Genomic DNA, 15,271 nt, shown 5'->3' on the forward strand with positions numbered 1-15,271 from the left:
CTTTGCCGTTAAGCCGCCAGGATTCGACTCTCCGTCAATCACTGCGGTATTTCTATCCCTCCAACGGCGAGAATACGGGTAGATGTCAGCGCCCTCTCTGCCCCTCACACGGACGCCATTTACCGTGACTGAAGCACAATACCAGAGGCAGGTGCGGGGAAATCCGTCTCAGGTTATGTAAGGCTGGTTTAGTTTTAACCGAGGCGAGTCAGGACTCCAGGAGAGGTGTGAGATGTGAAATTACAATTACAATTACGGGGGAGGAATTATTATGTATTCCTTCAAAAATAAATGAGCATATTTGTAATAGAGATTTGTCTGCAGTAGATGATCTTCAACTGCTTTAACTCGTTTTTATGTCACGTTTAAGCAGCGAGTTTATTAAGGGCTCGTCTTGTATTTTTCATACTTGTTTTAAATATCTCTGTAAAAGGGGCAAACTGTTTTGACAATTTGCTGTCCCTTGCAGATCACTACATTGTTGTTTTCTGCTGCATGAAGAAATAGTAGAAAGTAAACACACGCTCATTGTTCATATCCCTTTTACATGCTATTCCTCACTCAAAAACAAAATATTTCTAGTTCTTTTGTGATGATTAAATGAATGTCATGAAAAGTAAAATAACGTTTCTTTCACTTTCATATGTAGAAAACAGTCAAACGTCAAAATAGACACCAATAACATTTTAGTCAGAAACTAACAACTGTTGTTAATGCCCCTGCTTCTGCAGTTATTCCCCATGTGTTAATAACCGCTAACAAAAGTTATCCCTGTATTGCACCTGTGATCTAAACATGTCTTATCTTTTGCAGCGGGAGGATTTGCTATCAGGATATGTACAAATTGTTGCGTTTTATCTCGCCTCCCTTGGGCCTGGGCAAGAAGTGCCCCAACAGGGTGGCGTATAAGGTTGGCACTCCCATACAGTCCTTTTATTTTCTTCAAATGGACTGTGGTGTTTTCGGACTGTGATCGTCTGTTCTCATTCCCCCCGGTGGCCCAGAATGACCCGACCACACACACATACAAATTCTCCACTAACCAGCTGGCAGGTAACGAAGGCAAACGCAGGAAACAATGCCGCGAGTCAGGCTCAAGCGAAAAGGCATCAAATGCCACGTCTAAGGTGTTTCCCTGCTTCTAAACACGGGTTGTGATAGAAGCGCGGGATGTTAAGAGAGCATTGTGTGCTTTGTTTCCACTTACCGCTGGATACTGCTAGCGTCTCCTAGCATGCAGAAACAGAGGGCATCTTAAAAAGGAATACCACTGAAATCATGAGACCCTGAGATGGTGACCTTGAAAAGTAGCTCTGAAAGGTTTGTAGCGGTTCTTTCGAAACGGCGATCATGGTCAGACTGATAATGGAAGTCCGAAAATCGAAACTCCTGCAGCATATTCCACCTCTCCATCCGTATGTTCACTATCTCCATGTGTCTTTTGAACTGCTGGTCTCAACTGATGTCCCATCGTGCAACATCAGCTGGTCCCGAGGATTGTGGGAAAAAACAGAATGTCAGCTGTTGAAATAGCTGTGCATCTCTGCTGCAACGTGTTTGTACTTTTGTAATCTGATGGAAAGGTTTTTGGAATAGTTACAACACGGTTGCCATTGGAGTTCTTTGTACAAACTTCTCAGAGCTTTCAGAGGGGAATGTTTGATACTAAAAAGATTTTCAGTTTTTATCATGAAATGCACTCTTGTTCCCAAATGCCTATTTTCACCATGCATCCAGCATCTCTGCACAGAGGTACTTCTGGATCATCCTCCCTTCCTCCCTTCCTCCTCCTCCTCCTGGAATCCATTCCTGAATCCTTTGATCCAACCTGGATGGCATTCCGAATCATGATATCCTGGAAATCTAAATAACAAGGATTTCTGTGTTTTCCTCTTCCCCTCCCCTCCCATTGTCTCTTTTGGATTTTTTTTTTCCATGTGGCCCTTTTAAACCCAACACTCCATCTCCCGGGGACTCTTCATTCCTCCCCACATGGCCTTCTACCATCTTTCCCCCGGGAAGCGGCCGCATGACTCACCGCGACATGTACGAGATGCTTCGTGACATGTCCCCCCCGCTAGGTTTGGGGAAGAAATGTCCTCCTCGAGTCGCCTATAAGGTAGAAGCACAACCCCCCCCCTCTCCTCCGCCCCCTCCCTCTTCACTGCTGGTTTCCCTGCTTCCACCTGTCAAACATCTTCAGGTCTCTGTCAGTGTGTCGCGGTCGGTATCTTCTGGCCTGCTGTCGTGTTGCTCTTTCTATTCATCTGTGAAGCTCTGTGTGTGTGTGTGTGGGGGGGGGGGGCACTGCAAGGATTTGTTTATACATTCCATCTACCAAAGGGCAAACACGTAATATTTAGCCTTTTGAGTTAGCCGCTTTTAGCTCGCGAGCTATTAAATGTTCTGGACTCCAGCTGGCCAGCATCAAGGGACGGACAGACAAAGGTGGCGACTATCTGGAGGGGAGAGTGGGACATGTAGCAGCTAAAGAGCAAGATATTTTAATTCAGGTGTTTGTAGCGACTGAGCACATTTATTATGTCAGAAGTGGACCTTACTCTGCTTGCACGCCAATCTCAAGTGGAATCCTTTTGTTATCAAGCACCAGGTTGCATCTCAAATAGTTTTTTGTGACCTCGTGGATGTCTACAGTGTGGCCAAAAGTTCCCTCCGACTGTGCCAGGCTGCTGTGTGCTCATACAGGCGATTTCTGCCTGACATGAGAAAAATAAATTGCTGTATCTTTCAAGACTCATCCCGCTGGATATCTGGCATTTTGTTTTGTACAGACAATTAAAAAAAATTCTACTGAAGTTGTTTGAGTGGCTAACAGGGCTCACAGAGGCCGAGTTAAAATGAGCGTGAATGTTGACGTAGATGTATAAAGTCAGATAGCACTCCAATAGGCAAAAATGCATTATAACAGACTGACCAGTTTCAGTGAAACAGATGGATTTGGCAAAGGAACAAAATATTTAGTTTGGTATCTCACCTGGATTCAGATGATTATCAGGAATTATTGAGGGATTTCTGTGAGATATTTTCAGAATTCCAGAAAACATTTCAGCATTTTCGCATCAGGTGCCGTGCTGACTTAAATGAAGGCACCGCCAAAGATGATATGTATTTATACTCATGAAGTCCACAATCCTCAGGTAGTCCCTGTGCCAGCTGCTCACCGCAGACGGGAACGGTTTGAGTGCACAGCTGTCTAAATGAATCACTGTTAAAACAGCCCTGACCTTCCCCCGGTTCATAATGTCTGGGTCTGACGTGGTCACGCATCCAAAATAAACTCCTGTTTTTGTGAATCGGCAGAGATCAACTAACACACACACACACAGATTCCCTCCCTCCCACTACTGTGTTGATGGTGCTCCCTCCCTAATGAGCCTATCTCCCCCTGGTAGTCCTGGTTGTCCCTGTTACCCTCCCCGTTAGTCTCATTTTCTGTCTTCAGGCTGAGCCTAACCCTCTGTTATGAATGATCTCTCTCTCACACCCTCTAGGGATCTGTTCACTCTCTTCTGCTTCATCCTATCTTTGTGTGTGTGTGTGTGTGTGTGTGTGTGTGTGTGTGTGTGTGTGTGTGTGTGTGTGTGTGTGTGTGTGTGTGTGTGTGTGTGTGTGTGCGCGCATCTATGTATGCGAGGACAAGCATGCATCCTCTATTCTGTAGGTGCTTTCTTTATTTGTCTGATGCTCATAGTCTGCAGCTGCCATTCTTCCACTCTCTGTTTCTGGAAAAAAGATGCAAGACTTACGTTGAAGCTTTCCAGTTAAGCCTCCCACACCCCCCCTCCCCTCTTCCTGTCATCTCTCCCTTCCTTCATCTGCATTGTTGCGCTCAGTACAGTGCATATACTTTTTTCTTGAAAGCTTGAGGGGAAACATTTTTTTCTTTTTTCACATATGTGTCTGATGGCTTTTGCTTTTCGCCTTTCAGATTCTAATTTGAGCACATGTCTCAACTCCGCCCACCCCTTCCCCCTCCACCCTCAACCTCACTGTCAGTGTGCTGTACTAAGTCATGCATGCAAATGCACACAGATCAATTAATTGCAGCAATGCATGATGTCGATTGATGCTGATTGGTTTATTTTTATGATGAAATAATATTAAACGAGTAACAACTGAGCCTCTGTGCTGCCAGAATCCGCTGCTAATAATTACTCGGTTGTATCGACACACCCTGCACGGGAGGGCTGCCAGTTAATGCTTTCATCAACCAGTTCATCATTTAGTCTATACTATGCCAGAAGTGGTTATTGTCGGTGTATAATCTGCAGTAGATGGCGCTCAGCACGCCCTCAGTTTGCAGAAGCAGACAGAAGCAGCAGCCCGGGAGCAGAGCAATAACACCGGAGCGTCTGCTTCGTGCCTTTGTGTGACTTTGCGTGTTTGAAATGGGAGTCACACAGAGAAGCAAACGGTAGACCAGCAGCTCCCGCTACCTCTGCATGGTAAAATTACCTTTACTTTTCAAAGCCAGTCAGCTGGCTTTAAGGGAGCGTAGAAAACTGCTTCAGGTCCCCCTAGGAAGGGCTCTCTGACAGCCAGCTGAAGCAGTAAAAGTATTCCAAATATAGTGCACATTTAAACGGATATGATGTTTTTTACAGGTGGTTTAAAGTCTTTATGCTAGTGCTGCCAGCCACAGCCGTACATTGCTTTGCTCCCTTGCTGGTACTCCGGACTGACGGCGTTGCGACTGCCGTTTACTGTAGACAATAACGTGACTGTGAGCAAAATTCCAAACCTCCCCTTTAAGCCGACCTCTTTGGAATCGCTTGTTTTGTCCAACAAACAGTTCAAAACCAATATGCGGCTTCAGCAGTCAGAGTTAAACAGTTATATCCTGCAGGTTTACGAATAAACCTGTACATAACTGCCATGTGAAAAATGCCCACGTTATTAGATTTATTATTCATTATTTTTCCGAACAAAGACGAGCGGCTGCACGTTTCCAGCAGCAGAGGAAGCGCTGCTTGTTCTCTGACATGTTAATCATGTTTCAGCCTTAAGTAGAAGCATGCTACTCTTCCAGTGGAACAATCTCATAAAATGTCATGGCAACAGCAGCAGCCCCTAAGCGCTTCATGCATTCATCTGGCGCTGTAAGGTTAAAGAAAAGAGTGAAGGGAAACAATTCATTGACTAATAGTTTGAGGGAGAATTAATTAACCCTATTAAAACGTAACAAGTCATTTAACAAACAAGAATGCCGAGCCTTTGCTGTTAGTAATGTGAGGATCATTTGGGTTATGGACTTTTGATGAGACAAAACAAGACACAAATTGTACTGTGGGGATTTTGAAAAGGGCTTCTTTCACTAACGATCAAGATGGCAATCAGAAAAACAATCCACTTAAATTGATCCTTATTTGCAGCCCTGACATGTAACTGGATGTTATCTGACAGTTTTTAAATTACTGCTTAAGTTCCTGTATGCTGAGTGTGATTATTTTTCATTTGAAATCATCCATTTGTGCTTCTGTACAAAGTACCAAATGTTCCTTTAATTTGCTGATTGCGTTTTCCTGATTCCCTCCAGCGACTGGTGAGGATGAACATGCCCATTGCGGAAGACAGGACGGTGCATTTTACCTCCACGCTGATGGCCTTGATCCGCACCGCCCTGGACATCAAACTGGCATCTGGTGAGCGACTGAAACAACAAAATCCACGCGGCGCTTTTGACGTAGATGTAGACCTCCGTGGTGCAGATCTGACATGACATGTCCGTGGGCCCGTCCTCAGGCGTCCTGGCGCAGCATCTGTGCGACGCTGACCTGAAGAGGGAGATCCACCGAGTCTGGCCCAGCCTGTCGCAGAAGACTGTCGACCTGCTGGTGACGCCGCCTAAATGTGAGCCCAAGTTGGGTTTTGGGTTCTAGTGGAACCCAAATGCTTGCTTGTTCCCTCTTCCTCTTTGTTTTAGACTTTCATCTTTAAATTGTTTTTCTTTCTTTCTTCTTTATACGGTTGTATGTGAGTGAGTCTTTTGATTTCCTCTTATGCAACACTTTATGAATTCATGAAGCGTCTTGATCCAAGATCCACTAATTCTCCCCATTAATTCATCCATCTGTCTTATTGTGTCTTCTTTAAATAATCTGATTTGTGTTGGAAACTAAAATTAGAATGTAGATGTACAAATGATGCTCGTTTACAGTTCGGTCCTCTGTGTCAGTTGTATTTTGTTGCTTGTCCGCCGCCACCTACTGGCCACATGAACAACTGTCTCTCCCTCTGTCTCTGTCCTCTCTAGACAATGAGCTGACTGTCGGGAAAGTCTATGCAGCTCTAATGATCTTTGACCACTACAAGCAGACTTGTGCCAAGCGACTCCAGCAGCAGCATTCGGGGGGACAACAGGTAGAATGTGTTGTGAAAAGACTCATGTAATAGTGACTAGTATTATCAAATATTTAGATAATAAGTCTGTTTCCTTTTGTTTATCATGATTTTCTAGTCCTGACTAAACAAGGCTATGAAGGGAAAATTATTAAAATCGATATCAACACTAAGCTTGATGACGAACTTGTCGGACCTCCTACTGACCGTATTCTATCGATGTGTTTTTCAGAGTAAACTGGGGTCGTTGTTCCGTCCGATGCTGCCCCTCACTCACATACAGGAAGTCGAGCCACCGATCTGCAGCCCCAAACTGCCCCTCTCACCTCAGCCTGAGCCCGAAGCCAAGCCTGAATTACTGCCCACTACCAGCCTCACCTCGGTCAACAGGGATTCACTGTGAGCGAATGTCGTCCATGTCACATACACAACCGCAATGGATTGAGCTGTTGTTTAATTTATATTGTGCACACGACAAAAATGCCTCATTAATGAAACCGCTTGTTTTGTTGGAATTGTGTTTTTACCTGATCTTCTTGTATGTGGACTGTCCTTTCCGGCACATAGAAAAATCAGAGTATTCGTAGGAGTTGTGTACAACTGGCTTACTGTTTCTTTGATGCAATTTAACTTTGAAAACCAAATTGAAGTATCTACACCGTCCTATTGATTCTGCAGTTGTATTTATACACATACACATACACATATGTTCTATGATTCTATATGCAATCATAAACTAAGTGTCTGTATAACACGACCATGTCGCAATGATCATCTGAAGTGATGTGTCCCCCATCCTTGGCCCTTCTGTGGCGTGACGTATTTTAATTTGGTACCGCTGCTTAATGTCCCTTAATTCCCCGTGTGGACCTCTCAAAGCAAGACTTAGACATAGAGACCATGGAGCAGGACGCACTGCCATGGTATAAACAGGGAGTTCATTTTGCCAATTTACAGTTCACGTCCAGCCATAATTCATCATATTTATGCTGTACATTTACACAGTTAAGTGATGTTCAGCGCATTTACTCGAGAAGGAGACGTGTTTACCTCATCTTATCGCACTGATCAGGTGTCAACACTACAACCCGAGCTCTTGTTTGTGTGTTTACAAACAGGCTAAACCAGAGAAGTGCCATCAAACATTCCCAGTCTGGTGACGTCTCTCAGGCTGCACAACAGAGGCCCAAAGCCCGGAGGAAACTACAGAGAGGCCAGTCAGAGGACGTGCCGTATTCCACCAAACCTCAGGTGCACCCACAGCTCCTCCGACTGAATGTTGAATGATGAATCACTTTCTAACCGGCAGCGTCGGTCGTGTTGCCTCTTAAAATACATGCATACTACTTCCTCTGTTTCCGGGCAGGAGTTTGTTGAACTGAAGCAGGTGGAGAACCTATCAGACTCAGAGGAATATCCGAGCCTGGAAGGCCACAGCAGAGCGGCTTCTCTGCCCCGACTCAACGCCGAGTACTACGTAAGCTCCTCAGGGCTTCTGGTCTTATTGCTCACAGAAAAAGATCTCATTGCATCCGTCACAGTTGTGTGTCGTTTGAGCCGCGTTGATGTGATGATGTAAGGCTTGGAAGTTGCGTTGCACGCTGGATGCCTTAGATTTGCTTTGAAGAAATGATCAAACGACGTGCTATACAATATCAAACAGGAAATAGAAGATGGTCAAATGTGTTTTTTTGGCAATGAACAGGTGGCAGAGAAAGTCTGGTGCTCAGTGCAAACAGACGAACAGAAGCACTGTCTGTTCACCTCTACTTCATCCTGCCGACCCCTGCTTGAACTCTGCACGTTACCAATCACTATTGAGCAGGAAATTGAGGATAGGTGGACTTAGAAAAGTGGACAACTTGGTTGGTAGTTGAGTTGTTGGTTTATACAATACTACACTTATTAAATTACTGCCAAATAGAGAAAAGTAGAGTAACTTATTTTAGCCAGTGACGTAATCTGTGACCATGAAAAAACCTGCTGGCCACTAAATTAACAGCATCCAAATATCTAATACGGCCTTTTTTTGCAAATAGATTCAAATGGCGCACCTGTAATCAGGCATTGACATAAGTGGTGTATGATGAAGTGGGCGGAGGCCAAGATTTAATCTAGAGATTCTGTATTCACCTGCTGCAGTAAGTATTAACCTTCATCACACTCACCGGATCATGTAAAAATAAATGACAGAAAGAATGCTACATAATAAATGTTGTCATTGATCTTCAACATCTCAAACGATATATTGATGTAACGTCTTAGTTTTGCCCGACTGCAGTGATCCGTTTATTTTTTAGGAATTTCCCTCATTTCCATCTACTTTTTTGTACTTGTCTTACTGTCATGCTGTTAGTTACAGTAGCTGCTGCATATGGATGTCATGTCAGGGAGATTTCTGTGTCCATCACTCAACTGTTTCCTGGATTGTCTCAGCTGTCTGATGTTGTCTGTTTAGTTTCCCTGTTTGTCCGTCTCTGTGTTCTTGTCTCCCGTTCTCTCCCTCTGTCACCCCGCTCTCTACCACAACACAAAACACGTGCTTTCCTTGTGTTTATGTTGCATTTGGATCTCTTTCTCTTTAACGTAGAAGGCTGGGGTTATCTTATATTATTTTGTTAATGTCAATAAATCCATTGAAAAGATCAAACCCCAGGATGCGGTAGTCCGACGTGCACTGGCCTACATTCTGTTGTTATGCTTTTAGACGGACAAAATATATAGATTTCTTTCTCGAAAATGCTTAGTATTCAATAAACCAGCTGGGCACTGTAGATTTTATCTAATGTTACTAATAGCAGAAAATAGTGCTTCAACTATGATTTAATGAACACGTTTGTTGCTATCGTGATTATTTACACTAGCAAGATGGTGTTCACGTGATAAAGGACAACAACAATAGAGCTCTGGCATTGAGGAAGTATTTATATCAGGCTTCGATATACACACACACACACACACACACACACTCCAGGTGTCAGTAGGATTGCCGTTGTGGTTTTGTCCTTTCATCCGGTTTATGGATAATAAGATAATAGAGAATATCCCAGCCTAAATCTCCCTTCTCTAATCTCCTATCTTTCCCTTGACCTAATTTTGATGCCCCTGTGCTAATGTTTTGCCCACCTCCCTCTTGTGTGTGCTGTCTGATAGCGGAGCCACCCTCGCCACGTCCCTGGGACCCACCTGGCAGTATGTACCACCTGTTCTGTGCCACCGCTCCTTTTCCTTCTCCTCCAGCTCCCCTCTTCCTCTTCCTCTCATGTCTGTGTTTGTGCTCCTCTCATCTCAGTGCAGAGTTCACACCGTCCTGTCATCATGGACAAAGTGACCCACATATACAGTAAACTCTGGTCATTCCATGAAGCTGCTGATAGATACACGCAACATGCAACACACACATTGACACAGTCCGCCCACATTACTCAAATCAGTGGGAAAGTATTTGTATGTGAATCCCAGGTATGTCCTGAGCTCTCTGCAGCACAGCACCACACTTTGGACACATGTGTACTGTATTTGAGTTATTGTTATGTAGTAGTGCGTAGTTTATATTTGTATTTATTTTGTTGTTAGTGGGTTTGTGGTTGTGGATCAAGGCAGGGACAGTACTGCTGCTTTCTTTATATATAACCAAACGGAAACCGTGTCCGACCTTTTCTGTCATTCGTTACTTTCTGTCTTAAAATCTTATTTTTAACACAAGAAAGGAAAACTAAACAGTATCTCCTGAATGTTTTATATACCCTCACTTCCAGACTCTTTTAGTAGTCTGAGGAACAGTGGGACTTCCTTTCTCTTTTTAATTGCATATTATGGCATTTATCTAAAAAGTAAGATTTTAAGGCGCTTACGAGGTAAATGATTTGTTAATATGGACATTTTCCTCAGTGCTGTGATATTGTTGTCCCTGACTTTAGCTGCAGGCGTATGCTGCCGGGTGTAGGAACAAGAGGAACAGCTCGACCGCCCTAGTTCACCAAAATCATTCAATTCTTCTGATCACGACAAAATATATTTTAGATCCAGAAGAATCATAGAAAATACAGATTTATTTGTCAGCATATCTTGAAAATGTTTTACTAAACTCATCAGATATCATCTGGGCATTAACCAGCAGGTGGGGTGGTAACGTAGCTGCTCGTCCTGTTCCCCATCACATGAGTCTGTGACCTGGTCGCTGTACCTGTCAGTAAGATAAGAACGAGGTGGGGTGACTGTCAATGTCCTCAAAGCATTATTTAAAGAATTACTAGAAGATTTTCTTTTCTTATAACCTTCTCCGGATACATACAGCCATTATAATCAATATGTTATGATAACAATGTACCATGGTGATTTAGCACTTCATTAGAGATATTTACTTACGGTTGGCCAAAAGCACAATTAACAATGACAGCGATAATGTTGCCTTGTAACTGCTGAATGTGGAAAGAATCTTTGTCTACCAGCTCGTTATACAGACTCGTAACAAGGTGACGATTCGTAACTTCTTTCTACATCCTCTAAGTGGCCAAAAAACAAAAAGGCAGATAATCAAAGTCTCATGAGAGAACATTAGCAAAAATAAAGGCAGCTCCCACGCGAAAGGCTCCAGTTCCATGGGAGGCAACACAAGCCATCTAAGCCATCCCCTCCCACGCGCTCTGAAAAAGACATCTGTTTTTACTGGCGCGTTCGTTAAAGTAAAGTAGAATGTGTTGATTAGCGAGTGTGGATGTTTACAAAGGAATCGCACTTTCCGAGGTTAGAAGTTGCACAAAAAAAAATGCCGCAGCGGCCAGTGTCAGCACCCCACCTCCTCTGTGTTCCCCAGCAGAGACACCTGCTCTCTTACTAGTCGTGTGAGTTCTGAGACAGTAAGTGCTCGAGCTGTGTCGCCGGCTTGTGTTCATTCTTCTCTGTCGTTTCTGACGCGCGTGCCTGAAGAAGAACGGGTTAGAACGCCGCTAGATTGCCGTCCACTGGTTGTGTCTTTGGTGTGTTGTGGGTATTTTGGTGATCCAGTACAAGTGGTTTGGCTAAAACCAGCACGCTCGCCCCTCCGCTCCACTTGTCCTCCTCACGCCTCTCCGCCTCTCTCTCTCTCCCTCGAAGCCGATCGTTGACCTCAGTCCCATCCGACGCTCGGCATCCTCGCTGACGCCGCAGCGCTACCAGGAGGTCGGCCTGTCGGAGTACGACCTGGAACGGCCCGGCTTGGCCCAGGCTGAGGGCCAGGACAGAGCCCACCACCATCACCACCACCACCGCTGCCACAGACGGAGGGACAAGGACAAAGACAAGAAGCAGACGTCCCTGGACCGAGCTGAGTCAATGCAGCCGTCCAGCACCGTTGGTGAGACAGAGACTTAGATTTGATTGAATTGGTCCAATGAAAAGCTGTCAATCCGCTTCTGAAACATGAAGCCGATGCAGAAATGGTTTCAAATGGTTTTCTTTTTAAAAGCCAGCGAGGGGCCACTAAAATGTGTATTTGAAGTGGCCCGACTTCCTGTCGTTGTAAACATGCATTATGGCCCAAATCACCAGTTTCAAGTCTTCTTCAATTCAGCATGATTGTTTAGTACATCATGGTCCATTTAGAGTGAAGTAGAATCTAAGTCACAGGTCACTACCACGGCGTTGTTCGGTCTGAAACGTTTATTTCGTCACGACTTTAACCTTTTCACAGTGTTTTTTTTTCAATTTCTGAAAGTTTATTGTAACATTTTGCCCCGTTGAAGTAATTGAATTAGTCAATTAAGGTGCATGTTTCAGTTTAACACAGCAATATTTATTCACATATCACAGCCAGCAGAGTATCCACAGAGATGGGAAGCAGGGCTTCCCCCCGTCGATGTCTCAACGACGTAGCCGCAGAAATTCTTTATAGGATTAAAGTTCCATGATCGGGTTATGTAGGTGAAGGGCTTTCTGCTGCGCCTCGACCAGGGATTTTACATGTCAGGCCTTCTGTCTGATTATCCCAAAGACTTGTGAGCTCTCAGAGGAAAATCTCCTTCGCAGGGGATTTTTTTTGGCCCTTCCCATCAGTCGCTCCCTTTGTTCCCTCTGACTGTAAGTTACATTCAGAAAATGTACACCAAGCTTTACAGACTTCCCACTGCAGTTATTTAAACTCCTCACACACAGCACATAAAGTAAAAAGACATTGCACTGTATATCTCAATTATCTTTATTTTATTTCTATATGAAGAACATTCGTCTTGGCCAGGAATCCCTTGCAAACCAGATTTTGAATCGGTGAGCAGTTATTGGCTCTATGCCATCACTGAGCTCATGTTTCACACGCAAGCTGAACTTATTTGGAAGATTTGTAAAAATAAAATGAAATGAGGCACCCTATCAAAATTGATAGAGAAAGAGAGACGAGAAAGAGAAAGAGAAAAAGAAGCGTCATCGATAACAAAAGGATAAATCCATATAGAAAAAATAACTAGACAGACACAAGTTCATAATGTACAGAAGATGAAGCCAGACATGACAAGAGCATTTACAGCTTCAGAGACAATCACTCACATCAATACGTATGATTAAAGAGAAAAGGCTAGTTATTGTTTCCAGTATTTGAGAATAGTAAAGCATAAATAAATAATGCATGTATGGACTGTAGTTATTGTCCATGGTGAGGACACGTCTTCTTTCTCACACAATACAGTGATGAGCGTGACACATTTGATCCTGTCATGCAACACAAAGCACAATGACGACTTGTTTAAAGGCAGAGCAGCGTGAGAACAGAGGAGGATTCCTTCAGGCTGATGCAAGGTGACTGACTGATCCCTCCTCTGCCCTCAAGACACCAACATGGTTCATTCCACGATCGGAAGGTCATTTGTGTCTCTAGTTTCTCTGCCACTTGCTCCACATGCTGTTTGAAAGGGAGACTTTGGGCTGGTTCCCTTGACAACTTGATACTAGCGTTCTTTTCAGAGAGATAATCTTCAAAACTAAACCTGTGACTTTTAAGCAGAACTACATGTCTAAAGGTAGGCTGCGAAAAAGCTTTCATTTGTCCCCTTGTTGGCAACAAACATTTTATAAGACAAGAGCTTCGAAATTCTCAAGTCCTGCACGTATTTAATGCCAGAGAACTTAATAAATCCAGCTTACTTCTGGCATCCAACCAGGAACCCAGTGAATAGAAACACTGACTGAGAGGAAGGAGACGAAGTGCTGACTCATCTCCGGGTTGTGGGACACCCTATTATATTTCACAGTACGGCAGATGACGTCCATCCGGGGTCGTCTGCTAGAGCGATTAGGGCCTGAGAGCTGGTGCCAGGCTGTTTTTTTATGTGTTAACACTGGAGGGCAGCAGCTGGGCTTTACAGCTGAGATAAAAGGCCACGGTGGACGGGCCCAGCGCAGCGATTTATGAGTAGCTCTCGGTGAGATGGCAGAACATCCAGCAGCCCCACGGTACGTCTGCGGAATTGAGGGAAGCAGTTTCGCTCCTCAAAGCTTGTCATTGTGGAGGCAGATGTGACACATCAGAGTGATGGAAAGGTGATGGAGAGCCATTCGCCCACACTGCTTTGCTTCATGGCCACACACTCGTGATCTACAAAGAAACACGCAAAGCCATTTGCCTTTAATTAGAAGTGTAATGCAACATTGTGTGATGATAGCTCCGACTACAAAACACGCTACGTAGCGTAGAACTAACGAGTGATCACGATAATGCACGATGCCTTTCACCACGAGATCCTGAGCAGCGAACTCGTGCTTCACTTTCACCTCAGCAGTCGCTCTTCAGTCCTCCTCCTGCAGCACATGTTTTCACTCAAGTGTACATTTTGCAGTGGCGAGACTAGATCAACAACTCTTACGATTTGTTTGTATATTTCCATTGTCTGCGTTTCCTGTTGTAAATGCAGCCGAACTGTGACCCATTTACTTCCAGGCCAACCAACATGTTTGGAGTTAGTTTGTCCAAACAGGTTTGGATGCTTGCACAGGGGGGGGAGGGTGCCTGAGACGAATAGCTGAAAAATAACATGAACCATACCTGTTTCAAAGGGATTGTCTCAAAAACAACGAAACTACAAAAAATGATCTGAGTAGTTATTTCTTGAAGCCCCACGTTACTGTGACAGATTCTGATGTTCGTTAATGTCCTTTTTTTCCATAAATCTCGTTTGATTGAATGAAGCTAACAGTCTTCTTGTGTAGTTTTTACTGTGCAGTTCTTCTTCATTGGTTTTGATTGAACGCATGGCTGCAGTTATTTAAGTACGTACTTTGTTCATGAAATATGAAATCATGGAATATTTAATCACCAACTATGCTGACTGAATGTCCAATTAGACTCCACATTCACAGATGACGAGATGAGGAAAGTTAAACCACACACTCTGTTTCCCACTCTCTTGTTTTTCGTTTGCCTGCGGCGTCCTCCAGACTCGTTCACCGACCCTTCGGCCGAAGGCCTGTCCAGAGAGCGGGCGAGGGAGCGGGACCGCGGCCGGCCTCACGAGCGGAGGCACCACTCCTCAGCGGGGGAGAAGCAGCGTTACTACTCCTGCGAGCGCTACGGCAGCAGGGAGCAGTGTCACACCAAGTCCGCGGGGCCCAGCCGCTCCACGTCTCCCGGCGAGGGACAGGACGCCGTTTTCGTCAAACAGGTCGGTCACTTGACCCCGCCGGAGCGCGTCGTGGGCCGTCAGCGCTTTGGGCGGTGAAATGTGTTTTTTTTCGCCGCGGCACAATGTCTGTGAATTAACACGGCGCCTGTGAGGGTTGATGGCTGTATTTTGCTTTTAGGGCGGCTCACATCCACACTTGGCTCACAGCGGAGGAACTGTTGCCCTCCCAATTTTATGACAATGTGGGAGAAGAACAATTCTATATGTTACCTAAGACGCTTTTATAGCCCAACAGCGGTAGGTTTTTGGCAGGCCTCGTA

The 15,271-nt window shown here is 44.6% G+C and overlaps 1 protein-coding gene across 8 annotated transcripts in view; it reads left to right on the top strand.

Annotated features, from left to right (window-relative positions):
* Positions 1–15,271, top strand: part of cacna1bb (calcium channel, voltage-dependent, N type, alpha 1B subunit, b) — a 128,065-nt gene that overhangs the window by 108,339 nt on the left and 4,455 nt on the right. For 4 of the 8 annotated variants that reach the window (XM_078088209.1, XM_078088203.1, XM_078088206.1 and 1 more), the window contains 10 exons: positions 2,023–2,119; positions 5,558–5,663; positions 5,764–5,871; positions 6,275–6,381; positions 6,593–6,759; positions 7,479–7,611; positions 7,727–7,837; positions 9,514–9,552; positions 11,458–11,698; positions 14,767–14,990. In XM_078088209.1, coding sequence (XP_077944335.1) covers positions 2,023–2,119; positions 5,558–5,663; positions 5,764–5,871; positions 6,275–6,381; positions 6,593–6,759; positions 7,479–7,611; positions 7,727–7,837; positions 9,514–9,552; positions 11,458–11,698; positions 14,767–14,990 — 1,333 coding nt within the window. Of the gene's footprint in view, positions 1–813; positions 911–2,022; positions 2,120–5,557; positions 5,664–5,763; positions 5,872–6,274; positions 6,382–6,592; positions 6,760–7,478; positions 7,612–7,726; positions 7,838–9,513; positions 9,553–11,457; positions 11,699–14,766; positions 14,991–15,271 lie in introns of all 8 variants that reach the window. The other 4 variants (XM_078088204.1, XM_078088207.1, XM_078088210.1 and 1 more) reach the window with 2 other exon arrangements.

Source organism: Gasterosteus aculeatus, chromosome 14 (assembly GCF_964276395.1).
Source record: "Gasterosteus aculeatus chromosome 14, fGasAcu3.hap1.1, whole genome shotgun sequence".
Lineage (NCBI taxonomy): Eukaryota > Metazoa > Chordata > Actinopteri > Perciformes > Gasterosteidae > Gasterosteus > Gasterosteus aculeatus.